We start from the raw sequence: 27,311 nt of genomic DNA, 5'->3' as shown, positions 1-27,311 counted from the left end.
TAGATAGATGAGACTGACACTCCTTCTTGTCCTTGAACACTTGTGTTTGTACTGGAAATCCAGCCGATTTTGTCCTTATCCAAGGTCTGCCCGTGTCATTGAAATAGTGAAACAGGAGAGCATTTTTTAGCTATAGACAAACCTTGGAGCTTTGTGAACAGATGCCGTGGACAACACACGCTGACTTCTCACTGTGAGATCCTTGCCAGAGGTACACAGGACAAGGGACTGCTTTAGGTAGGATTTAGGAACGTTCCTGATTTTCTGTCTTTTCTCAACACTCACTGTAATGTGGGGAAAACATGTTTTCTTTCTTAAAGAAAGCATAACAGTTGGTTCACTCTCCATTCTTCTGGTAGCCTGGTAATACGTTAACAATATTGCTATAACAGTGTGTGGCAAAAACAAAAGGACAGAGTCCCATGTGCCAGGAAGCTGTTACCTTTTGGTTTTCCTGAATTAATAATTACTGTACCCGGTGTGTCCAAGAAAACTGTCTCAGAAATAGTCACAAGAGATTCTGGCTTCTGTGAGCCTTTAAAGCTTTAGGGTGGCTTGTCTAGATTTTGTCATATTGTCGGGATGTTGTGAAACAGTTTCCTCCAAGATTGAATCATTCCATCCTGTAGGGAAGTTCCTTAAGAAGGAAGTTAAACAACTCAAAATAGCTTCAGAAGTTCTCTAGCCCCCTAACCCTAACCCCCTAGCCCTAACCCTAACCTACTAACCCTAACTCTAACATTAACCCTAACACGCTAACCCTAACCCTCTAACTCTAACCCTAACCCCCTAACCCTAACCCCATAACCCTAATTCCTTAACCCCAACTCTAACTCTCTAACCCTAACATTAACCATAACCCCCTAACCATAATCTCCTCACCCTAAGCCTCTAACCCCCAACCCTCTAACCCTCACCCTAACCCCCTAATCCGAACCCTAATGCTCTAACCCTTTAGCCCTAATACTCTAACCCTAGCCCATAATCCTAACAGACCAGATTCAGTAGCTGCCCCTCCCCTAAATAAGCAACAATAATGGTCTGGTCATCCTCAGATAAGACAAGCTGCATCGATGACTCTGAGACCACACTAACCTAACTGACGAAGCAGAAAGCAACCAAGCTGCCTGGAAGAGGTTTAGATCAACTGAGGTACACGGAAAAGACACCCTCCAACCTGCTGAGCTGCCTGAAAGCCATGCAGTGTGCTCCAGGTTTCCAGCTTTTGTGAGCTGTCACCGATGTTGGGGTAGGCTTAAGTGATGCAGCTGTCTTTGAGTAATTTCTGCTCCTGGAAGTAACCCTTCACCCATATTCCTGTTAGTAGCCCCAATAAAATCCATAAGCTCGCTAAATTGGACTTCGGTGGTATCTGTACTTTAATCTGTCATGGGCTTTCTATCTGGTATGAGTAGACATGTGTGTTCAATTTCTCTGGGACAAACTTTATCATATAACCTCTATGTAACCTAACGAGACAAGGTGAATAAGTTATAGATGGTTATGGCTGCTTCCAGGGCCACAACACAGGGACATCTGGGTATTTCTTGCTAGTGAGCTTTAGTTCTTATAAAAGCTGATGCTGTGTAACCATGGATAGGCTTTTAAGGCTGATGCTTAACAGTTGCAGTGATCATGAAACATTGCTTTATGGCTCATGCAAAAGTCAGAATCAAATGAAAGGGTTCAGTTTACTCTGACACTTTTGCATTGGTAACATGCTGGTCTTTGATATACTGCACACCCTACTGGGGTAAGACGCAGAGTGCTTGCATTCACACCAGGAGATGGAAGAGTGACCTCATAGAATTTATTTCTGGGTGGATTCTAGATTTAGTCTTACAATCGACTGGAGATGGCTTTGGCATATGTATTACAGTGATGAGTGCAAAGCTTTGGACACCTGTCAGTGTCCTCACTGTCCAGAGCTTGTTGCTTCCCTTGGGGTAATCACTGAATTTACAGGCCTCTATGCTCAATTCCACTAGAAAGTGTTACCTCTTTCATTCTGACATCAGTAATAAAATAACTAGGACTCTCAGTCTGGTACCCTGCTTAAAGGCTCCTCTGTTGGATGCTGAAAAGGGATAGAGTTCTCATTGGAAACAAACAGTCTTAGATTTTCCTGGAAAGGCTGCGGAAGAAGCAAAAAGAAACACATAGGTGGGCTGGAGAGATGACTCAGAGGTTGAAAGCACTGCCTGCTCTTCCAAAGGTCCTGAGTTCAATTCCTAGCAACCACATGGTGGCTCATAATCATCGGTAATGAGATCTGGTGCACTCTTCTGGTGTGCAGGAAGAACACTGTATACATAATAAATAAATGTTTAAAAAAGAAAAAAAAAGAAACAGTCAGGTACACTTTCTAAATGTAATTTGAAATTTGAGCAACTGTGCTCAAGAGCAAATGGCTTTTGAAAAACCGGTGAAAAAGAAACAAGACCATGACAGGGAAGGGACGTCTAACTACAGCTGGTTTCAAACATTATGCTCACTGTCCTTCAATTGTTTACCTTAAAAGGACATCATTTGGTTTTTTTTTTTTTATTATTTGCCCTAAATTTAGATTCAATTAGTATGAATTAGAATGAATGTCTTTTAAAAAAATAATCTTAATCAGTAGACCTATAATATTACTTAGGTTTGGTGTATCATGTATTTATACAAAAAAATGTAAATTCATTCTTATTTGGGATACTGTGTCAATTGATAAACTTTTATGAAAGCATATTTTTGTATATTTTTTCTTAGCCAGTTTCAGGCTGCACAGAGCTAATTCCTGAGAGCATTCTTTCATAAACAAAATACATGACAATCTATGAGTTTATAAAATTTCCCTCAGGTCTCCACTGAGAAGAAACAGACCTCTTAAGACAGAAACCATGAATGCAAACTAGTATGCCCAGGCAAGTTTAGTGACAATGTTTCTGCTCAGTAGAACTCCACGACACTCTGTTAAGATGGAGTGAGCAGCAACAGCCAAATTAAATTATACTTATTCAGAATTACATTAAGGTATAATCAAGTATGTTTCACCAACATATTATTGGTAAGAGCTCTGTAGTTGAATGAAGGATACATGATAAATATTGTTACTTATAAAGTATGCAGAACATTTTCAGACACTTCACATGGGACTTTCCATGAATCTTTTCACATTTCATGGAAATATAGATATTTTCAGAATTTCAATAAAATTTGGCATAGAAATTGGTCCCCCCTTCCACTTTGAAATAAATGAAGAAAATGACTTTGTAACCATAGCAACGGAAGCAAGATTACTTTAAGAGGTAACTATTTAATCAAACATAGACTACATGCCAGTATCTTCAGAGTGCAGATGAAATAGAGGTGAAATACATGCTCTGTGGCTGAAGGAGTCCCAGACAGACTTGCTCTTGGTAAAGAGCTCACTTCCTGGTAGACCTTGAGGAATTTACTCTGTGCATAATAAGAGAGTAGGGGCTGCAAGGGAAACCTGGGAAAGACCCACTAGACTCTTTTCTGTGGTTCAGGTTAAATAATGCTGAGACCAGTGCAAAATGTTCTTGTGACAACAAGGTACACATCGAGTCATTTATTCAATTCTCAATGTTTAGCAATTATATAGCCAGTTTTACTAATATGAAACCAAGGGTTTTTTATGTACCAATGAATGGTATATTTTATATTTATAAAAATAAAGAACTAAAAAAAAAAAAGAATAGACTGCATGTTATCAGTTAAGTGTCACTGATTTGGATAGACATCTGACGGAGCAGCTTGGTGTAGGAAGGTTTATTTTGGCTCACTGTTTCAGAGTTTTGGGTTCACCATCACTTTGTATGGTAGTTTCCAGGATTGTATATGAGGCAAGGAATCCTGGTGTAGGAACAGACAGCAGAGTATCTTACACCTCAAGGTCAACATGAGACAGAAAGGAGGCTGCGCAGGATAATAGCACGTGCTATAACATGTCCCCATAAGCAAGTTCCTCCAACTCTGAAAGTTTCTCCTACTTCCCAAGACATCAAATCGTGATTCTGCCAGGCTAATCTGTTAACTAAGTCAAGTCTTTTACAATCCAACCATAGGGCAAAAGCTCCCCTCTGAACATTACACTGGGATTCCAAGCACTGAACACAAGTACCTGAGTTGGGTATGGTAGCACAGGCCTACATTCTCTGTGAGAAGGAGGCTAAAGGAAGATTTTGAGTTCAAGCCCAGCCTACACCATATAGTGGGACCTGTATCAAACGGCAACTTTCAAAACAAACAAACAACAAAAAACTTTCCAGTAAAGGACAAAACAAAACAAACAAACCAAAAAAAAAAAAAAAACCTCACATGAGTCATCTGGGGGGTATTTATTCAAACCACTTTCAGAAACATTATGTTTCAGAAGTATGAGCATGTATATGTGTCTGTATGCACACACACAAATATATATGGAGTTTAAGATCACAGACTATGAAATCTTGTCATTTGCAGCAACATAAATGGGTCTGAAGGTCATTGTATTAAGTAAAACCATCTGGCTATGTTCTTTTTTTATTGTTTTTAAAGATTTATTTTATTATTATGTATACAGTGTTGTCTGCTTGTTTACCTGCAGGCCAGAAGAGGGCACCAGGTTACATTAAAGATGGTTGTGATCCACCATGTGGTTGCTGGGAATTGAACTCAGGACCTTTGGAAGAGCAGGTGGTGCTCTTAACCACTGAGCCATCTCTCCAGCCCCTATGTTCTTACTCACTTGTGAATACCACTACGTCAACCTTGTAGACTGAGTGGAATGAAGTTGTGGTTACCGAACACTGGGACAGGCAAGGAGAAGAAGGAACAAGAGCAAGCAGAAACAGAAAGGAAGAAACACCCCAACTCCAATCACTAGTTAACGCAACCTATGATTCATTTCAAAATGATAAGACTATTAAACTCCAACACAGAAGGTAATCACCAATTAAAAAGGTGGAAATTATTATCTTGACTTATCACACGTAGTATACGTGAATTATCACAATTACTCCGTAAAAATGTACAAGTAAAAAACATAAAATCACAAAGTCATTATGAAAAGATTCTCCATGCTGGGATCCTGGTTAAAGGAACAGAATCAGCAATTGTGTAAGTAACCATGTCTCTGCGTGATAAGCCACAAGTGTCTGATTTTCATCACATGTAAGAAGCCTCAAAAGAAAATTGACTAGCAACACATTTAATTTCTTATCTCAGCCCCAAACACAAACATGGCATGTCTTTTCTTGATCATAGAAGCTCATTAAAAACTGAATTCTAAGGACACCAGGAAATGCGCTCAGAGAGCAGCCTGCTCTTGCTGGCTTACTTGCATATTCATTGTGAAATAAGAATATACACAATGAGCTCCCCATCCTTGATCTTAGTGATTAAGCCCCCAAACCTCATGCTTGGGAAGCTGTGCTCTTATATTTAGCTATACCCCAACCCTATAATGCTTAAATTTTCTGGTGAATTTTAACAAAACTCAGATCTATTTTTAAATTAGTAAATGTTCATTACCTCTGAAATTTAAATTGTTTTGGTAGTGAAATGTGACACTGTTAGTAATTACGCCACTCAATAGTTACAAAACACAACTTCCTCCACGCATGCACGATGACAATTTCCAAGCACCAAAGATTAAGCAGGAATCTGGACACCAAACCATGAATGCGTGAGCTGTGGAGGTGACGCTCTCACAGCCAGGCCTCCTGGGAGTCAAAGAAACTGTTTCAGATTCCAAGCCTCCCTGATGCCCGACGTCCAGTAAGGAGAGCACCACACCTTTCCCACTCAAATAACTCTCCTTTAGCACCCTCATAGATACATTCCAATAAAACCATTGGCTGGACCTCTAACTTGGAAAAGGACTCGTTTATAATCACAACCTGGAATGTTTTAGTTTTGGCCTCAACTCTTTTTGCATCTTTTCAGCAGTGCTAGATCTGGTGTAAGTTCTTAGTTAGTGATTAAAATTGAAAGTTAATTGGTGGCTGATTTCCAAATCCATGCCCATCTGTCGGGTTCTACTGTTCTTTTTTTTTTTTTTTTTTTTTTTTAATTTATTCTTGTTACATCTCAATGGTTATTCCATCCCTTGTATCCTCCCATTCTTCCCTCCCTCCCTCCCTCCCATTTTCCCCTTATTCCCCTCCCCTATGACTGTTCATGAGGGGGATTTCCTCCCCCTGTATATGCTCATAGGGTATCAAGTCTCTTCTTGGTAGCCTGCTATCCTTCCTCTGAGTGCCACCAGGTCTCCCCATCCAGGGGACGTGGTCAAATATGAGGCACCAGAGCTCATGTGAAAGTCAGTCCCCACTCTCCACTCAACTGTGGAGAATGTTCTTCCCATTGGCTAGATCTGGGTAGGGATTTAAAGTTTGCCGCCTGTAAAGCAATAGTAATTAAAACAGCATGGTACTGGCACAGCAACAGGCTGGTTGATTTCTACTGTTCTTACTCCATCCTGAGGACACGGTTCTCGGCCTCTTGGGCACTCCTCTGTAGCACCTAAGGATCAGGACAGACTCCAGAAGCTCCAGGTGCCCTGACAGAGATCTCCAGATCCACAGTATGCCGAACTTATAACAATGTCATAAACAGTTTCATTTTTTTGTTTACTGAAATTTATTGCTAGCATATAATGAAAAGGAATACCCTGTAGTACGGTGGTTCTCAGCCTTCCTAACATTGCAACCTTTTAGCATAGTTCCTCATATTGCGGTGACCCCCGACCACAACACTATTTTTATTGCTACTATATAACTATAATTTTGCTACTCTTATGAAACCTAATGTAAATAGCTGCTATGCAGGATGTTTGATGTGTGACCTCTGTGAAGGAGCTATTTGCTCTCACGAACAGGTAGAGAATCACTGCTGTAGTCAGTTACCTCGGGTTTCCTTATAACCCATCTGTGTTGATCCCTAGTACTTGTGAATATGACCTCGCTTTGAAATAAGCTGACTGAAGGTGTAATTAAACTCAAGGGCTTGTGAGGCGATCATTCTGGAGTTAGGGAGGACTCTGATCATTTTATAAGAGAAAAGGGAGGGAGGCATGGGCGGTGATGACGCAGACAGGAAGACCATGTGAGGATGGAGACAGAGATTAGGGCGACTGATGTCCCTGTAAACCATAGACTGCTTGGGCGACAGAAGCAGCAAGCTGAAAACTGCAATTATTTTCTGGAACATGCAAGGAGAGTTTGGCTTGCTATATTGTAGTTTTTAAATTCTTGGCTTCAAAAACTCTGGGCTAATGCATTTCCTTCTTGTGGGGCCCTGTGTGGTGCTCTGTTAAGGGGCAATTCCAGGAAACCAGTACGTCCTCCATGACCTGAATTCCAGGAAATGGAAGAGAAGAGAATTGCTATTAACAGACACACCTATCTAAATTGCTCTTAATTTACACGTAGTACAATCAGTCTGCTTAGAACACATCACCTTCCAACTAGGATACACGATAGGATGGACAGTTTGCCAAGAGGGCCATCTCCTGAAAAATCCAACCTAATTAAAATGTACACTTTTTTTGAAAGCTGAATGGACTACAAGACAAAGTGATAATCATATTTCAGGAAAACAATAAGTACCTTTAGTATCGGCATGCCTTAAATATTACTTGAGATTTGCCCATACACAAACGAAAGACAATATATTACTTACATGAAACTACGCTGCATTTCTGTTTGCTAACCCTGGACCTTATCATTAGAGGGGAAAGGACGCACTTCTCATTCAACGTCGCACATCTGAAAAAAATGTGCAACTTATCTCTCAACTTAGGTGTGTAAGACTCTCAAGATCATACTGTCTATACTTCATCACGGTGCCTAAGGAAAAGAGAACAGAACTCAGGAAAATGGAGGAGCATTTTAACTCATCTGGTTATGGTTGGAATCAGGTCACATAAAAGGAAGAATATTGGCCCAGCCTACATCAGTGACTACTGCACATGAAGGATTCCACAGGGATTTACTTCCAAACATCACAGGGATGTTGACCATGATGGTGAAGTGGGATTCTTTTCTCTCCATTCTCCTGAGCAGTATATGAAGGCAACATTGTAATAAATGATAAATGTGCAGTTACTCTTAATTCTAAAAGTAATACAGTGTCACAGCTGTACTTTGAAATGCTCCAAATATTCCGCTACACATCATAAGCTTTCGTGTACTACTGTAGTGCCCATTGATACTTTCTGCCAGGGATTGTGGCAGTGGTGTCCTTTTATGGTGGCTTACTATTTGCATCTTTAATTCTGTATTTGTGCACCAAAATTCTTCTACAAGGGAATCTGCCTTCCCCTCCCTCCCGCTCAGGTATTCAACAGTTGATTCATTACAGTGGTAGATATGTATTGTTCATATGTTATCACCATCATTAACACTATTGCTGAAACTGTCTCACTTGTAGTCACCTCTGGCTTCTTTGAAGTGTCTCTTGTGTTTTGACATTCCGCTAGCAATTTTTTAAAGTTCATATTTACTTTTTGTCAGTGCAAAATGTTCCAAGCTCATCTTGCACTTTCCCTACCAAGAGCTGTAATCAATCATTTTTTTTTTTAAAGTCTTCATCACTTGCATTAGGAAAATTATATTCAGAAACAAAGACTTGGATTCTTGGTCTTTTAATGACTGTTTTTGTTATTACATCTGCCATTGTTGCTAGGCTTTCCTAGCAGACAGGTATAGAACACACACACACACACACACACATACACACACACACACACACACACACACACACGTTTATTCATTTGTGTATCTCAACACACACACATAACAATTTAAACTGGTATCTATGACTCCTCAGGATTTAGTCTAGCTTTTCCCTTTTCTATATTTATACGTCACTTTTCCAACAGTAAGAGATTCAGGTCTCACTATCCACAGTGTATTTACTTTTTTGCTAGCTAGCTCTTAGCATACTTATTAAGTGCTTTCAATATTGGCAGTCATGCTCTAAAGTATAATATTCTGCTCATTTTTCATGATTTTTGGGGTCACAGCCTAGGAAGAACTAACTGCACTGGAAGAAGAATTTACTTGAAAAAATGTTGTTTTCTCTTCCCCTATTCTCTCTCATCCCTATTCTTGCCACCCATTGTCACCCATCGTCAGAATGTCACCAATCTCACTAGCGCCTGACCGTTTTCTTCCTGCATTTTTTACATAGATTAGCAGACCATGCCTGATTTGTTATAGCTGTTCATTTCTCTAGAGAAATATTTCATTCTACTGACACCTTTTTGAACTTTGGTTATATGAACTTAACAATTTATGTTGTAAAAATTTCCACATTAACTTTTAGACAGTTTCCTTACTTCCCCCGCCGCCCCAATTAAAGGCTTTCCTCTTGTGTGGATGATCTATAGTTCCTTCAACTAGTTGCCTATTTGTGGATTGTATGTTGCTTTAGTAATTATATAACTATAAAGAATGCTACAATAAGTAGCTATATGTCTGTGTGTGTAACAATATTGGGAACAGACCTGGGATTAAAGGATTTATATTGTTTCCTCTTTTAATTGTATTTTAGATCAAATGACAATTTAGTTTGACATCATTTTGAATAATAAAAAGTCCTGTTAATCGATGCTAACTATATTTTTATTTATTTATTTATTTTTTTGCCTTAGTTTGTTTCTCTATTCTGAGTTCAACTTCTGAGACAGTCTGATTTAATAAACATTTCCCTTAGCTTCTCGAGCAGATATTTAATTCTGAAAAGTTTCCCTTTTTTGCTTAAATGTTAACACTTTTATCACCATCCATTCATCAAGAAAGCTATGATATTTACTAGTTTTTACATACAAATGAGTCCATTCTTAAGATGCCCGTGAAAATTCATTATTACATAGATAATTTATAACTTAGAGACAAGGGATAACAATCAGAGTATGCGCTCCTGGCTCCTCTGACTTCCTGAGTGTAGATATTGGTTGAGGTGAAGAGGCAAAGGCATCAATCAAGGCCTTCTCTCATCTGATGGTGAGCTAGCTGAGAGTTAGGGGCTCGCCTTCCTCCTCATAGGAGATGTGGCATCTCCACTGGTGAGCTAGCAGAGGCTCAAGGGCTAGCCTTCCTCCTCATAGGAGGTGTGGCATCTCAACTTGGCTTCCAGAAAGTACAGGGCTCCCAGACTGCCTGTACAGCAGGTGTTGGTCATTAGTGGATCTCTTTCCATCAATCTGCCTCGACCCTGGGTCTAGGAAGGTCCAGTGTGTCCCAGACTAGATCATCAAGAGACTGCCTAGGAATCTGGAATCTGAGAACTAAAAGGTATTGGCTGCCTTTGCCCTTAGCACTGCCTACAGGTTTCTTCAAACTCCACCAAGAAGCAGCCATCCAACTCAATTTCAGACAGCTACTGATTAAGGGTCTCCAAGATTTGAGGAGATGTTTCAGGGCTCACAGTGTCAGCAGATTGAACTAAGCAACTCCAGGTAACAAAGATCCTGTTCTACCAAAAGCTATATTTGGCACAGTTTCTGATGTAAACATAAATTCACCTATGTAATTCTATGCCTCCCCCATGAACATGTATCTTCACCTATGTGTATATGTGTATGTATGTATGTATGTATTTATACATATATGAGTGTCTGGCTTATGTAAATGTATGCCTTATTTGTGTAAATAAATGATCACCTAAACAAATGTATGCATCACCTATTTATTGTGGGCTGAGTTACATAAATGTATGTTTCATCTGTGGAAAAGTACATTTTACCTATATAAATGTATGTGTTGTCCATGTAAATTATGCCATCCTCGCTCATGTTAATATATGCATCACTAATATAAATATGTCCCTCACCTGTGTAAATATATACTCACATATATAAATGCATGCCTACCTAGGTAAATATACAGTATATGTGTCTCACCTACATAAATATATAGCTTACTTATGTAAAAAATATCTCACCCATATTGTGCTCACGTGTGTAACTGTATGCTCAACTATCTGTATATGTCTCAATTATGTAACTATATGCCTTACCCATGTTAATGCCTCCATTACCTTTGTAAATGTATGCCGACATGTGCACATATGTACCTCATCTATTCACATGTATACCTCACCTATTGGAAGGTATGCTCACCTATGTACATGTATACCTTAATATGTGACTGTATGCCTTGCCTGTCAATGATCCAATGCCTGTGGAATCTATACTGCATAAAATTTGGTGGGAAGCTTACCAACTGGGCCAGAGCTGTGGAACTGCATCCTCGAGGTCAGAAGAGGCGAGTCACATGTTAAAGTGTGTCTCTGAACTCAAACTTCTGACAAATCTATTACAGTTTAGTTTTTAAAACGCAAGCAGTCACAAAGAAAGCAGAGTTGTCACAGAACAAAGAGAACAATCTGAGTGATGCTGTTCTTAAATTCTTACCTCCTCGGTCACGGGCAGCTAAACTTTGACCCTTTCTTAGTGTGATGTCCAACTGGTACATTCCGGGATCAGCCAAAGGGACATCTGCATTACTGGTTCCACCTGTGTTTATTTTCTGGAAAATAAGAAATATACAAAGTAATAAGATTATTTTCTTGGTTCAAATTTCTCCAGTTTGGGGGGGGGGGACTGTACGCAGTTTTAAACAAATTATAAAAATCAGCCAGTGAAATCAATCAAAGCACACACAGTTCCCTAAAGGATTGAAAATTCAAGAATGTCTTTAAACTCAAAATAAAAGCATGACGGTAACATAAATGTCCTATTTTAGCTCTGCTTACAGCTAGCAGTTTCAGTATGAAAAACGTTGCCTATGGAAGATTATATAATTCGTCTGAGAAAAATTAACATAGAAATTGTGTGTGAAATAAAAAAAAATCAATGAATGATGAATGGAAAATAAAAACGTGGAAAAGAAATTGACCTATGTAACTGAAAATTAACAAAGGATTTATTCAGGTGATTGTATTGACTCATTTATGCAAAAGATCTCCTGCTGATGGATTATGCTTCGATTACAGACCCAACATAAAATATGATATAATTATATAGAAATAAATTCTCCCAGCATTTTGACAGTATTTGCAAGAAACCAGTTCTCAATGGGGCTCAATTTCCAATGCTTCTCTCTTTGGAATCAAAGTGTAGAGCTATTTTTTGATCCAGAGACTTCAGTCGGGCTGGCTAATGGACTATTTTAAACAACAATGCTTAATGAAGATTGTACAGTTCATATTTTATACTCTGAGCTCACTTGTATACAGCGGGACAACTTACCTTCTTCCCAGGTTTAAGATTATTTAAGATTCTCATTTCTTTTCTGGTTAAAGGGGTGCTCTTTAATTTTAAATTTTGCATGGGTAAGAAGGGACAGTAGGGAAAAATCTGGCTCCCTGTGCCACAATTCACAGGAAGGGCAGATATAAAGCAGCACCAAGAAAACTTTACTGAGCTATAATTCACGTACTGCAAAGTCACCTTTAATTGAATCGGTACTTTGTTTGAGGTTTTAAGATCCGGGTAGAAAGCTTCCCTTTTGGAGCAATTATCACTTAAAACAAGAAGCACTGTTACTTTGATTGACACCTGACCTCATCATCTCTCCTTTGGTAACAATGAAAAGAATTCATTGTGTTCCCCCGTAATATCCTTGCCTCCATAAACGGTAGCTGCAGTCCCCAGGCCCCCAGGATGGAAATTGTGAGCCAGATTTGACTTCTTCATTTGCCTCCCACTCACACCCAAATAGCTGCTAAATCTCACCGCTCTTCTGCACCACAGCTCCCAGTTGTCTTTGCCTTTTAATTCCTACTAGCGCTAATACAAGCCAACTCTTCAAACATCAGACGAGTGAAATATAAGGTTCCATCATTTTTCTCACCCTTTTTGGATGACCTATTTTTAAGAGTTTGGGATATAAGCTTTCATAGTCCTCAAAGCCTTACTCAGATGCACACGAAGATACATATTGATGCACATACATGTCAAATGTAGTTTTCAGATTGAACATAGTATAATTTTGTATTTTTTACAATTTACGTAAGAAAATACCACAATCACTTTTCTGACCAATAAATATCTCTCTCTCTCTCTCTCTCTCTCTCTCTCTCTCTCTCTCTCTCTCTCTCTCTCCCTCCCTCCCTCCCTCCCTCCCTCTCTCTCTCTCTCCCTCCCTCCCTCCCTCTCTCTCTCTCTCCCTCTCTCTCTCTCTCCCTCCCTCCCTCCCTCCCCCCTCCCTCCCTCTCCCTCCCTCTCTCTCTCTCCCTCCTTCCCTCCTCCCTTCCTTCCCTCCCTCCTTCCCTTCTTCTTTTCATCTCTTCCTCCATCCCTATCCTTTCTGTTCTCTTTCTTACTCCTCCTGGCTGTATTGATGTGTAATGAGGAAAATCCTATTATTTTCTGGCATATGATAGAATGATTTTATGTTTATGTATTATTGAAATTATTATTGCAATTAAGCCAGTCAATACAGATCTTACCCCATCTTGTTATCCTTTTATATATGTTGCTTTGTGGTAAGAACATTTAATAAAACTTCAAATATACAGTTAAGTATTATTATCAAGCTACATCGTCATACATTCTAAATATTGAGTATCTGTACTTACTCCTCTAACAACTGAAATGTTTATGCTTTGGCCAACTTTCCCCGCTTTCCTGCAACCCTCCATGTGGTAATCATTTTTTGTCTTGTTGCAAGTATTTTCTCCTGGTGTGCCTTCTGTGCAATCTGTACGTGTTGTATGTGATGATTAAACAATTGAGCAGGTAAAACTGTTTTATTCCCTCTATAATTTCTACACTTACTAATTTCTTAACTTTTAAATATACCATGATAATTATTTTGATAGTTAAAAATATTCTTACAATTTTTATTTCTATGTAGTTCTTTAAACTACCAAAGCAGGATTTAAATATACCATATGAAATGAAAACTCTTTTAAATTGTACAATGCATTTTGATCACATTCACTTCTACTTACTCCTTTCCTAACTCCCATATCCATTCCTTACATCCCCACCTCTCCCATGTCATTGTCTTTTTTAAAAAAAAAATTCACTAAGTGCAATTTGTGCTGTCCATGTACTCTTGGGTGTAGAGCATGGTTGGCAGCCAGGACTTGCAAATTCCCTTTATAAAACATTAGTTCCCAAGTACACTTGGCTCTCCGTGTGACTTCCCTCTGATGTTTATTTCTGTGTTCATTCCAAGGCATTTGCATAAAACACTTTGAAATCTAGTATTTGTTATACTGTGTAGCTACCTTCACTTTTGTTTTATAAATGCTTCCTAATTATAGTTGCATTCTTAAAGTTTAATTTATTGTAACTTAATCACTTACATCCACTTATATCTTTCCATTCCCACACTTCCTCCCTGTTCTGCCCTATTCCCCTTCCCTAAACCTCTGACAGAAGGAGACCTCCTTCCCCACCATATGATCACAGCCTATCAGGTCTCATCCACATAGCCTGCTTCTCTCTTTCCTATGTGTGCCTGCTGGGCCTCCCCTCTAAGGAAAAGGGATCAAATCGGGGGCACCAATGTTTATGTCAGGGACAGTCCCTGCTCCCCTCACAAACATGGAGAATGAGCTGTCCATTGGATATATCTAAACAGGGGTCTAGGTTCACTGGATGCACTGTTCTTCGTTGGTGCAACACTTTGTGGACGCCTCCCTGGGTCTAGATCTGCCAACCTCAGTGGTCTCCTTTTGGGGTTCCTGAACCCTGTAGGTCCTTCCATCCCCCCATTCTTCCATACCACTCTCAGCCTCCACCTGCAGTCCAGCAGCAAGTCCCAGAATATGTCTCAGTCTCCCACTGGGTGGAGTCTCTCAGAGGGCATCTATGTTGGTCTAATATCCACTTATGAGTATATACCATGAGTGTCTTTCTGGGCCTGGGTTACCTCACTCGGGATGATCATTTCTAGCTCCATCCATTTGCCTTCAAATTTCAAGATTTCCTTGTTTTTAATAGCTAAGTAGTATTCCAGTGTGTAAATGTGTCCATTTTCGGTTGAGGGGCATCTGGGTTGTTTCCAGATTCTGCCTATTATGAACAAAGCTGCTATGAACATAGTTGAGCAAATGTCCTTCTTGTATGGCAGAGCATCTTTTGGGTATATGCCCAGGAGTGGTATGGCTGGGTCTTTAGGTAGCAATATTCCCAATTTTCTGAGAAAGCACCAGATTGATTTCTAAAGTGGTTGTACAAGTGTGTACTCCCAACAGTAATGGAGGAGTGTTCCCTTTTCTCCACATTCTCACAGGCATGTGCTGCCACTTAAGTTTTTTTTATCTTAGCCATATCTGATGGATCAGATATAAGATGGACTATCAGAGTCATTTTGATTCGCATTTCCTGATAACTAAGGGCTTTGAGAATTTAAGTGTTTCTCAGCCATTCAATATTCCTCTGTTGAGAATTCTCTGTTTTGCTCTGTACCTCATTTTTCTAATTATATAATTTGGTTTGGTGGTATTTAATTTCTTGAGTTCTTTATATATTTTGGATAATATATTTTGGATATTAGCCCTTTGTAGGATATAGGGTTTGTGAAGATCTTTCCCCAGTCTGTAGGCTGTCCCTTTGTTCTGTTGGCAGTGTCCTTTGCTTTATAGAAGCTTTTCAGTTTCATGAGGTGCATTTTTATTTTTTCTGGTTTAGCTGGGCCAGGCTGGTTGGTGTTGACAGTACAACTTACCCCTTTTATCACTTATTTTGCTTTCTTGTTTAAGTAATAAGGCTACATTAACAACAATACATTGTGAGCTTGGACACACAAGATATATAGCACCTGGCATATAGTAATCACTCAAAAACAAAAGCCTAAAATTTTGATCAACACTGCATTGGATTTCTACATCAATATGAAAACTGTTTATAATTTTATGTGTTACATATTCTAGAGGGAAATATAACTTTGCAATCCTTTCAGGTCCTGTTTGTGACCTTTAATAATAAAGTATTATTTTCTTCACATGGATCCTATTTCTATCTAATTTTAGTCTTGAATGTTCACAGACTTTTGGTTTATTTTTTGTCTCTGTTGTTAATGGGATGGCTGTTTTCAATTTCTATTTTGATCAGGTTATTTCTAACCTAATGGGTGCATGCTATTTTATATAGTGATTTTTATCTCATTTCATTCTGCAAGCCATATTTTTGGTTTTCTGAGTACAAAAATATCTTCTGCCCATAATTAATAATTGCTTTACTTTTGTAATGTTTTGGTTGCTTATTTTTTTTAAATTTTGCTGCTTTTCCAAAAGGGGCATTTCTGAATTACATCCGATTGTCTCAAATATAATTTAAAATTTTTTTGAGATTATAAAATAATCATCTAAACTCCCCTTCCATTTTTCCTCTCCGGTCTCTTGTGTACTTCTAGCAAGTTATCACTATCATGGTTTTCATTAAATTTAAGCTTTTTCTTCTACTTTTAATATACTTGGGTTTTTTAATTGACTGGTGAATTTTACTGTATATTGCACCAAATTTTTGGCTGGTAATTTTTCTAACATTGCATCATCACCACAGTGGAGGGATGGCCTCTACTTGGCTTTGTGAGTGAATCTGCTTTACCACATAAGTGATTATGCTCAACCATGAGCTGTACTAAGAATACTTGCATGTAACTGTCAGTCTCAACCAAGCATTCCCAGTCCCACACTATGGGCCAAGCTGGCCATTCTAAAGTGCCTCTGACACAAATTTATCTATTGTGTCTTTCACAAATTCTGGCCTATTTTTCCACAATAGACTAGGGCTTACACACCAATTACTCCCATTATCATCTTTTCCTCTCATCAGTGCTACCTCTATTCTCCTGAATTCTATGTTTGCCAGCAAAGGAAGTCTTTAAAGACAATTGCCAGCTTTTAATGCATTTCTTTTCCACTACTGTCCACTATCTTAAATACCAAATTCGTCACTGTAGACTGTCAAAGACTGTAAGATCTGGAGTGCTTAAGAATAAAACTGAGCATGAGTTCCAATGGACACTTTAGGGATAGATGTCTTCAAGGACACAGTATCAAGATGGGTTTAGAAAAACGCGGACATCCACAACAAAGTTAGCTAGCCCACAGGCAGTCTGCTCACTCTCTTTCCTCTGTGATATCTTGTCTGGTGTCAGTGCCTTGTGGAACCTAAGAGTGCCCTTAGAATTATTCCTTCAGATAGCTTTATTATTGATTAAAATGGAATTTAATCCATCAAAGAACTATATGAAAAGAAGATTGAAACGTGAAGGTATTTAGCCACTTGGAGGACAAAACTACTTATTACAAAGGGGAAGATAGTCTGAGGAAGTCTCAGACATGATAGGTTCAGGATCTAAAATTATGGGTGGAATTTTGACAAAGGAGTATTTGGAGGAAGTAAGCATCAAGAAAACCAGCTTGAGCCCAGGACTGAGTAACACAAGTACGCGTATCACTGCTTTGATACACAGTGAGGAGTCCTGGAGTGTGGTGAGACCACACCGAGGAGGTTTGCAGTCCATAAACAGCAGCTGCAGCAGCAGAATCAACAACAACAACAACAACAACAACAACAACAACAACAACAACAACACCTTCATGGACCTTTGTAGAGAGAAGACCACATTTACAAAATACTTAGTGTCTGTTATTTACTGATTGCTGCTCTTAGCTAAATACTCAGATTCTGGACATGAAGAAATCTCTAGCTTTTTTGCTTATAAGGAGAAAAAGATGGGTGAAAGTGGAGGAATTCTATCTCTATAGGAAATATTTAAAAATTTTCATAAAGGTGTAGATGAAGCCACAAGAGTATGATCTGGCAAATGGTCAGAAAAGCAAAGATGGGTCTGAGAGATACAGAGAAGGTGCAGTCAGCTGAATTTTCCAACCGACAAGATGTCGCAGATGTAGAAGGCAGATGAATGAGTTATGCCGATGTCTGGGCTGAGTTCCTGGAAAGATGGAGAAGAGTGGTGGAAGGCAGAAATTAAGGGAGGGGCAGGATCTAGGCTACCACATGAGGCTCCAGTGGCATGCCAGCCCGATGAAAGGAGGACCTTAGAAACACAAGCCAATCTAGAGAGGAACTGCGTCACAGACTTCTGCAATGGTTTCAATACTAGCAGCATGGGTATGGAAGGATGTGATCGCGTTTTCTTATAGTCGTCCTTTAAAAAAAAAAAAAAAACTTTTGCTTTGGCATCAGGGCTCAGTCAGATAAATTTAGTATTCATCCCTCATCGAAGAAACCTCTTTGCAATAGAAGAAAACTGTTACAAACAATTGATTGTGGTTGTCTAGCTCCAATGTGTATATCTACAATATACAATCTTCTGCATCTAAGGCTCAGGAAACACAATGGAAGTCGGGCGGAAAGCTTAAAAGAGTGAGAGAAATACCAAAGCTCTTGTGGGACATTGTGTCCTAGAATTAAGAAAGGAGCTTTGTCTGTGATAACTAAACTGGCTAAACTAAATGCTGGTAGACATGCTTACACAGACCTGAAAAAGGCCAGTGCTCTTAGACATGCTAACACCGATCTGAAGAAGGCCAACGCTGATAGACAAGCTTACAAGGACCTGAAGAAGCATAAATGGTCCTCCTCAGGGATGAAGTCCTGAACTGGTTTTCCAATACCAAATGGCCATCCCTGAAAGTCATTCTCAGACAAGTAACACCAAACAGATTGAGCAAGTTGTATATTTATATATTTAGTGGTGTGTGTGTGTGTGTGTGTGTGTGTGTGTGTGTGTGTGTGACAATAACTAATAAAGAGGCCAAAAATTTGAAGGGAGCAGGGGAAGGGTGGATAGAAAGGGTTGGAGGGAAGAAAGGGAGCAAGGTAAATGATATAGTTATATTTTAATTACAATATTTTTACTAAAAAATATTTTATAAGCTTCCAAACATAAGGGTGTATTAAGAAAGACATGTCCAAACTGCAAAGCCAACATATGACTTTGAAACAAATATGCTGGTGAGTTCGAATGCCTTGGCTGACATTCCCAATCAGTTGTTCCTTGTAGTGGTCTGCTTTGGAGACCAGGAAAATGGTACTTTCACAGTAGCTATGGCAATTAAAAGGACAATTAAAAGTGACTGGTTCAGCTATTTTTGTCATCCGTCTTCCTGTTACCCTGCAAGCTTCCTGAAGGCTAAGGCATGCCTGTTTTTCACGGTATAACTCTAGAGGAAAAGCTCCTAACACCTGTCACCAAGTGGATGACCCACGCTGTAAAAAGCTTTTCTCTCTTATTATTTCCTCTTAAATTTTACTTCAAAAATTACTACTTAAATAAAATTAAGAATTTAAAAAATATTTAATATCCATGTCCCCACCCCTGGATTCTAGAAATAGTAATATGGAATTTTTAAAAAATTAGATCTCTTTTATGCATACAGATGTTACCAATCTGAGTACATTCAAAATTGTTATAACACCAAACAGACTGAGCAAGTTGTATATTTATATATTTAGTCTCCATGGTATAAAATATATAAAGGAAAGAGGCTTGTTTTGGCTCATGGTTCTGGAAACTGGGGAAGCACTGGTTTCTGCTCGGCTGTTAGGTAATGTGCTAATCTCCCGGTAACAGAGCATTTCCTCAACAGCAAAAGTTACTCATGAGAGAAGCAGCATCCCTAGGAACAATCTCCTTTCCCACCTCTACTGCATTGGCAATAAAACTTCAACACGAGTTTGTGTGAGGGTGAACCACGCCAAAGCCACAGCACTGCCGCGTTAGTTTATCTATAACGAAAACAACTGGCTGGTCCTTCTGCTGGGGTACTCTTTGTTCCTGATTCTCAAAACTAGACTTCTGGGTTTCAAAGGATGCATCAGGCGGGGATTGGAGATTCAAGAGATACACTAAAGCATCAAGTACTCTACAGGATTGATTTCTCGTCTCTGGCTGTGAATCCATCTACTTTTACTTTAGTTATTTACCAGCATTACAGTTTGGAACAGGTAGAAAAACGTTGTCTCTTTCAGTGTATCTCAGTGCCCTTTCAGCAGTGAGACTAGAACTCTAAAATGTATATTTCCCAGTGCTTTGCATTGTACCATGTGACTTAGGCCTTTCCATTACTTGGAACTTTGAGGCACAAACAAGCGCTGTGGTTTTCTGACTGCACAGTGGTGGATCAATCTGGCTCTTCCAGGGAAGCTTTGACAAGAGTCTGGTTACGGTCCCTGCCACCAGCAGTACCATATGGCAGCTCCAGGGGTGGGATGTGGCTCAGGGCCACCAGACTCTTTTCCTACACAAACCTGGTCCTCCAGCCCTGCCTGTCTGCTTGCACGGCCTGTAGCGGATTCTATTCTATAACCCAACAAAACTCAGTGAGTGATGGAAGTGGATGCAAGCAAGGGCTCTTCAAGGAAGTAGCCATCTGAGTCTTCTGACTAATATTTAAGATGGGGCACAAAGGTGTCCTGAGATGGTAAAATAGCTAGTCACCTGGGAATGACCAGCCTTACTGCAGTAGTGTGTGATGGCTGTCATGGGACGCTAGGAAGATGAGAAACGGGAAGGAGCCAGAGAGCTGAAAGACATGACAAGCTCAGGTCTTTACACTGCTAGTAAAAAATTATATGGTATAGGAAGATGCCAACAGAATTGTGGCAGCTGACCTAGGATGGATGAATTTGGTAATTGACAAGTTAGCCCCCCAGTTAACCAGACATTAGCTCTCCTCACATCATAGCTTACCATAGCCTGAGAGTTGAGCTTCAACTCTGGGCTCCGTTAGTGGGACTTTTAAATTTCCCTTAGCCTCAGGGGGTGGGGAGAAGCATGTAAACACCCATCCTAAGAGACAGCAACACTTGCTTTTGTTTTAAAAAGTACAAAACCCAGTGTTCCTAGGATACCTTTTCTGGACTCCCACCGCTCTGATGACTCACGCATGGGCTGTCTGCTAAATTGACTGTTCTGTGCGCCACCACCTCACTGTCACTGGTAAACTCCACCTACACATCTAGTTTATCCAAACCTGAGTAAAGGCAAACACAATCCTCTTTTCTCCGTCCTTATGTATATGGCCACGCCCCTTTACAATTAGACCACAGTTCCCTGGCTTGGCTTTACAAACTGAGCTAATAAATACACTGTCATCACAGCATTTGACATTAGCCCCCAAAGGTTTCTCTTTCTCTTTGAATCTTCGCTTGCTAATACTGACAGGATGCACTGTACATCACAGGGGATGGTTTCGGTGATGAAATAAAATATGTCCAAGTGCCTTGTAATAGAAAAGATTTACGTGCAAGTAGTTATCCAGCAGTAGGTGTCAATCAGATCTCAAGGCCTTGGATGTCAGGCCTAACTACGCTGTTGCTATGAGGCAAAAGGAAGGTATTGTAAAATAACCACGGACCAAAAGTGCTTTGGAGCCAAGTAATTTGCAGAAGAGGTTCTTTCTGGCTTCAACTTGCTACTACTGTGTTCTCTAACAGTTAATCAGAGACTACACAGACGCAAAGGATCATTCACATGTTAAGCTTCAAGTGGTTACTTCTCATGTATTTCTTGATGACTTTATACTTACTATTTCACCAAATCAATATTTATCAGTGTCAAAGAAAGGCAGATTTCATGTGGATTAAACTTCTCTGACCTTATTTACTTTTGATAACATCCCAAACAGCCTCCTCCTTCCTCAAAGAAATCAAAATTTTATTAAATAGCAGAGTTAACAATAAGGCAACACCATGAAGAATAGTGTCTTTCTGTAGATGCCCACCCCTGCCAGATATGCTTTAGTAGATTAGGCCACTCTTAAATTCTCAACATTTGGACAATACAAATGACATGACAGTTTGTTTGAAAGGATTTTATATTCTTGAGATTATATTTTTTGGTTGAGGGCCTGTCTTTAGTGGCTAGAGCCTTCTCTCTTGCCCAAGTTTTGAGACCTTAATAATCTCAGAGAGAAGTTCATGTAGCAGATATTTGATTGATGCTAAATCATCTACCTGTGCATTCACATCCAGAAAACTGTCACCTCACAGATCTACAGTGTCATTTGCTTTTACAAAACACTGCCAAAAACTCCTACCCACTGGATTTCTTTCAGAAAGAGCTTTTCATAGTGATTTAGGCTTAGGAGCCTAGTTATTTCACAGTCAACTCCAGAAAAGCCCAAAGAACCATAGTGATCATCCAGTCTTTCTAAGAACACACATGGCTAATCTGGAGTATTTTTATTGACATGGAGAAGCAAACATTCAGGAGAAACAAGTGAGATAGGGAATACAGTGCATAGCCGCACGCTGGTTATGAAGTGCATCAATTCCATGGGAATTGTATGCACAGAAAGGAGTAGGAAGAGTCCCCGAGAACATACACATGGCGACGAGAGGAGGGTGACTTGACTTTCTTCCTACTTTTTAGTTTTCACACTTTCCACAGATCCGGGGTCTATAAGGGAATAAGAATGAAAGAGTAGAAATCTGAAGTATTTAAGATTATAACATCTTTCTTTACTGCATCTACCCCTAGGTTACGTGCTACAGTGTGCTAAAGACAAAAAGCTGCAGAGATGGTCCAGAGGGTAGAGTGATTACTGCTCTTTCCAAAGGCCCGAGGCTAGCGTCTTGTTATCAGGTGGCCTATAAGCACCTGAAACCCCAGTTTCTGGGGCTCGAGTGCCTTCCTCTACCCTCCTCTGGTGCCTGCGTGCACATGGTGCACATAATCTCATGCAGGCGCAAACATGTAAATAAAAAGTAAAAATAAGTCACTTTTTAAAATTAAAAGTATTTGAGTAATAGAATTGCACAAACTTGCTTTGATTCAACAGTGGCTTCACAAGGAACAAAGCATATCCTGTGCCATTCTTGTTCACAGTTAGTTCAAAATAAAGATCAGATGTAGCTCATCTCTTTGAACAACCTCATGGCCAAAGGTGCTCTTGTGGCTTGGGCAGGATTTTACATGCTTCCCTGTGTAAATAGCATGGTTTTCCCCATGGATTAAACCACAGTGCAAACATGAAGCCATCCATGGAGCCTGGCACAAGGATTCCCTCAGTGAGCGGGATTTTTCCCCCTGCTTTTTTTGCAGATTCTCATAGAAGAAACTATTTAAAAGTTTTCAAGCAACAAAATCCACAGTACAGTACTGAATTATAATCTACGGAGAAAACTAGGTATCCATGATTCTACATGAATAGATATTAACTGATTGAATACATATATAAAATGGGAGCAAAGAGACAAATTTATAGGGCAGAAGAATCCAAACCAACACCTGCTGCCACTCCTTGAGGAAATAAGGCACACTCCCCATTCCTTCACTGTGCGCAGGGCTTAGCTATGGCCTTCTGAAGGGTGCAGAAAAGGCAGAGAGAGGAAGAGAGGAGCAGAGGAAACAAAGAGCTGCACTAGCGTCAGGCAGGAGGTGGGGATGTCAGTGACAGTTCATGGAGAGAGCATACACCATTGGTAAGATGCCATGAGAGGGACACCTCGGCTCTGTTGCCTTCCCAAACACAGCCCCACTTGACCACTGGGGAAAACATTAGCCAAGCCAAGCTGAAGGATACGCTATGAAAACCCCTCACCAGTTCTCCTCAAAAAATTGTGAACGTCATCAAACACGAGGAAAGACTGAAGCAATTTAACAAACCAAGTCTGGAAAGCTAATGCAACTATGAGGATCCTAAAGAGATATAAAAACCAAATGAACTGCAGTATCTTAGATGAAACCTTGGAGCAGAAATGATAACCAAGGAAATCCCTTTATGTATGTGGTCTGTGTGTATGTGGGCTGTGTGTGCACACAGAAGTTCATGCATGTGATGTTTGTGGAGGCTACAGGTCAATGTTGGGTGTCTTCTTTGTTGGCTCCCTACCCTAATTCATGAAGTTTATTGATGTGGTCCAGTTGGTTGGGCCAATGAGCTCTAGCTTGTCTCTGTCCTGACTTTGCTGGTGTTACAGGCACATACCTCCAGGCTCAGCTCTTTACATGAGGGCTGGGGATATAAACTCAAATCTCATGCTTGAGTGGCAGGCATTATCTCCCCAGCCCATGTATATTTTTTAATATAACAATAGCAAAATCAGTATTATTATAAGACACTAACCGTAGAGAAAACTGAACAGAGGTAAACAGAAATTCTGTGCTTGATCTTTACAGCTCTTCTATGAGCCTGAGACTATTGTAAAAGTGATGGGGAAAGAGCTCAAACATTTGTAAGAAGCTTCTGTGGCTCCAACTGCATGGTGTCAGTAGCCACACCCAGAAGGACAGGCTCTTAGAAGGTGCTTTCATCATGGTCAGCCCTATCTTTTCTCACCCACCTACTTCCTTTTCCTAGTTGAATGGAACAGCAAACAAAAAATAAATCACCCAAGTCATTATTTAATAAGTGCACTCTTCTAAATTCTTCTACGTTCTCATGTGTGGGCAGCACACACACGGGAGGCCAGTGGGCCTAAGATGTGGGATGCACTTTCCATTCTTTCTAATTAACCCTGTTACCTCAGACAAACTCCTGAACTTTCAGAGCTTCAGATCTCCACCTGAATGTGAAGCCTGACCTATGTTTCTTCCATATTCTCTTCTTGATTTCAAAATAAAAGCAAATATTCTGGAGGTGTTCCTCAGACTTATGACATCACAGTCCATATTTCTATCTTCTAAAACAGGGATGGAAATCACACCTAGTGGGCAGGCTGTTGTGAAGATTAAATAAGATAGTATGTGAAACACATGTTGTCCGATTGTAAAATAAAATATTTAGATCCTTTCTTTATTCTTTCAAAATAATAGTCTGATTCCATCTGGTTTTTTAAAAAAAGTTGATGTTGGAGTGCTTTGTGGTGAAAGAGCGTGTAGACGGCAGATGTTGAAGTCGTTTCTCAGCAACAAATGGTGAAACCTCACTGTTTCAGAACTCTGGGAAACTTTCCACTTACGAATCAAATGCTCTCATCTGAGGGCAGTCTGTAAAAAAGTGTGTAACCTTCAGCTATTCTTACTTACCATGTCTGAGAGAGTCCTGGCTGAGATATGAATTATTGTTTAAAAGATGAGAAATCAAGAATATATTTCACTATTTTAAAATATGCTTGTTTGTGAGATGTCCAATTGTAAAAGAGGTGTAACGAGGTAGTGTTCATTTTATTTGTTTGATGAATTATCAATACACAAATATCTCCATGGCTAATAAATATACCAAAAAAAAAAAAAACCCTACACTAAGTTGGCCAAATTTGAGAACTATCACATGACAAGGGGGGTTAACAATCACTTCTGTTTTCTGAACTTCCTCATGGCACAACATTAAAGTGACCTTTAAGATGACCAAGTAATGCCAAACAGGATTCTGTGCCATTGTCACAGAAGCACACAACTTAATTTGACACACCAAGGGTTTCCCTATGTACTTGTTCTGCTTTTAACAGCAATTTAAAAGTAGGTGTAGGGTCTATGTGTTCCACAAGCTAACCCAGAGACCTACAGAGTTTCCTGGCTAGGACATGGCAAGCCCTCTCACGTGCCTGTATAAATGCAGTAGCCTGCATGCACTTTGTTATGTTACCAAGATCTCCAGCCTTGGTCACTGATAAGGTTGTAGAGAAACAGAGTTCTCATAATCTTGGAAGACAAAGCATGTCACAAAGACAAATCTCACCTAAGCCCTCAACCATGGTGACCACTTCCAGGATTGCATGAGAGACCTAAGCTATTCCAGTCGGGGTATATTCTGAGACTTGATTGAAAATGTTGTGGAGAAAAAGCACAATCATCCCTCCTTGGTGACTATAAAAAAGAAGCATGCACATGACTGTGGGATTATTGGCAGCCACACTGGATAGTAGGCAAATGTGAGATCAAAGTAATAACGAGATAATGAGAAAAGTTGGGTAAAGAAACAAACAAACTACAATCTGGTAACCTGAGCAAACTACTGAGTTATCTGGGGTTTTCTAGTTGGCTGAGTCAGTAGATTTACCCTACAATTTAAGTGAATTAAGCTATAGTTTTCATTGTTTGCAACCCAAAACATCCGATGATGGGGTACAAACAATATCTGGTGTTTTTTGCATATAGAACACAAGAAGGGGTTGGGAGATGACTCAAGCTAGAAGAACACGTGCTGCCACACAAAGATGGAGACACGCATTCAGATGCTCAGCTTCTGCATGGAAAGCCGGACACGGTAGTGCTGGTGCTAACACCTGGGACCCCAGTGCTGTCAGGGCAAAGATGGGGAATCACTGGGGCTTATGCTCAGGAGCCCAGCCCCAGGTTCAGTGAGAGACACAGTCTCAAGGGGAATATGGTAGAAAGTGACAGAGCAGGACCCCCAGTGTGCTACTCTGGCCTCCATGCACACACATGTACAAAGCACATAGATTCACACATACAAAAACAACCTAAGAAATGTATGTTCTTACTACTGTAAGTTGCAGATATTTTATAAACCAAAAGTTAGCTAGGGAATAGAAGTAGAGTCAAACTATTATTTTACAAAAGTTCACACTCTTAGACTGCATGGAAAATTTCTGACAGATAAAAGGAAAACGCTAAGTGAATTACGGTCTGAAACTACACTGTAATTTTCATGCTCCGAACCTTAATTGGAACACTTACTTATCTGCAACCTTACTTCAGAATGGAAGTGGTGGTTATAGTTAATACTTCAGTTACACACTAGAGTTTTAATCAGCCATTTGTTTGTTACTGTCAGCAGTTGATTGGTCATGTTTCACCTCCCTCTGACCACTGAGAACAGATGCTATCAAGCAGTTCCAGGAAGCTGGTCTTCTGCAGAGGTCGTGTGCAAAGATGCCCAGTTTAACAGTTCTGAAGTTTGCTTATTTATTTATTTCTCAAGTACTTTTTAACTATCTTAATATATTATGTTTCTTAGCATTAATCAAAATTGTCTTCCTCTCCCTGCAAGTCCTCTCTCTGCACATCCTTTCACTGGGCATCCCTATTAAGCACTATTTCCACCAAGGGAAACATTGCCAGGAGGCAGGTGTCTCTGTTCTTGAGACACAAGTCTCCCTCACCACTCATACTCAGGTTCTAACCTTTGACTCCATCATCCCACTTAGTGTCTGTCTTTCTCACTCTAGTAGGTAGGGAGAAGAGAGAAACTGAACATGAAAATCTATCACCTGAAATTTAAGTTGGGTGGCCTTTTCTTTAAAATGAGCAATTTCTTCTGTTTACAGACTATTATCCATTAGCACACTTCTTAGGAACTGCACATGCATATTCTTGACTCGTTTTTACTTTAACTTGGTTATCACTTGCTTTTTGTGACTGAGTAAGGGATATCTTAAGGGATGTGGCTTATGTGGGTAGAACAAGATATCAGGA

At 39.8% G+C, this 27,311-nt stretch overlaps 1 protein-coding gene across 8 annotated transcripts in view; it reads right to left on the bottom strand.

The window, feature by feature from the left end:
• The window catches only part of MCTP1 (multiple C2 and transmembrane domain containing 1), a 566,686-nt gene that overhangs the window by 329,196 nt on the left and 210,179 nt on the right, over nt 1-27,311 (bottom strand). For all 8 annotated transcript variants that reach the window (XM_084800400.1, XM_084800402.1, XM_084800401.1 and 5 more), the window contains exon 2: nt 11,411-11,525. In XM_084800400.1, coding sequence (XP_084656526.1) covers nt 11,411-11,525 — 115 coding nt within the window. The remainder of the gene's footprint in view (nt 1-11,410; nt 11,526-27,311) is intronic.

This window comes from Acomys minous, assembly GCF_964271855.1.
Source record: "Acomys minous genome assembly, chromosome: 11".
Lineage (NCBI taxonomy): Eukaryota > Metazoa > Chordata > Mammalia > Rodentia > Muridae > Acomys > Acomys minous.
The sequence above is the reverse complement of the archived record's forward strand: the minus strand, read 5'-3'. Positions and strand labels throughout refer to the sequence as shown.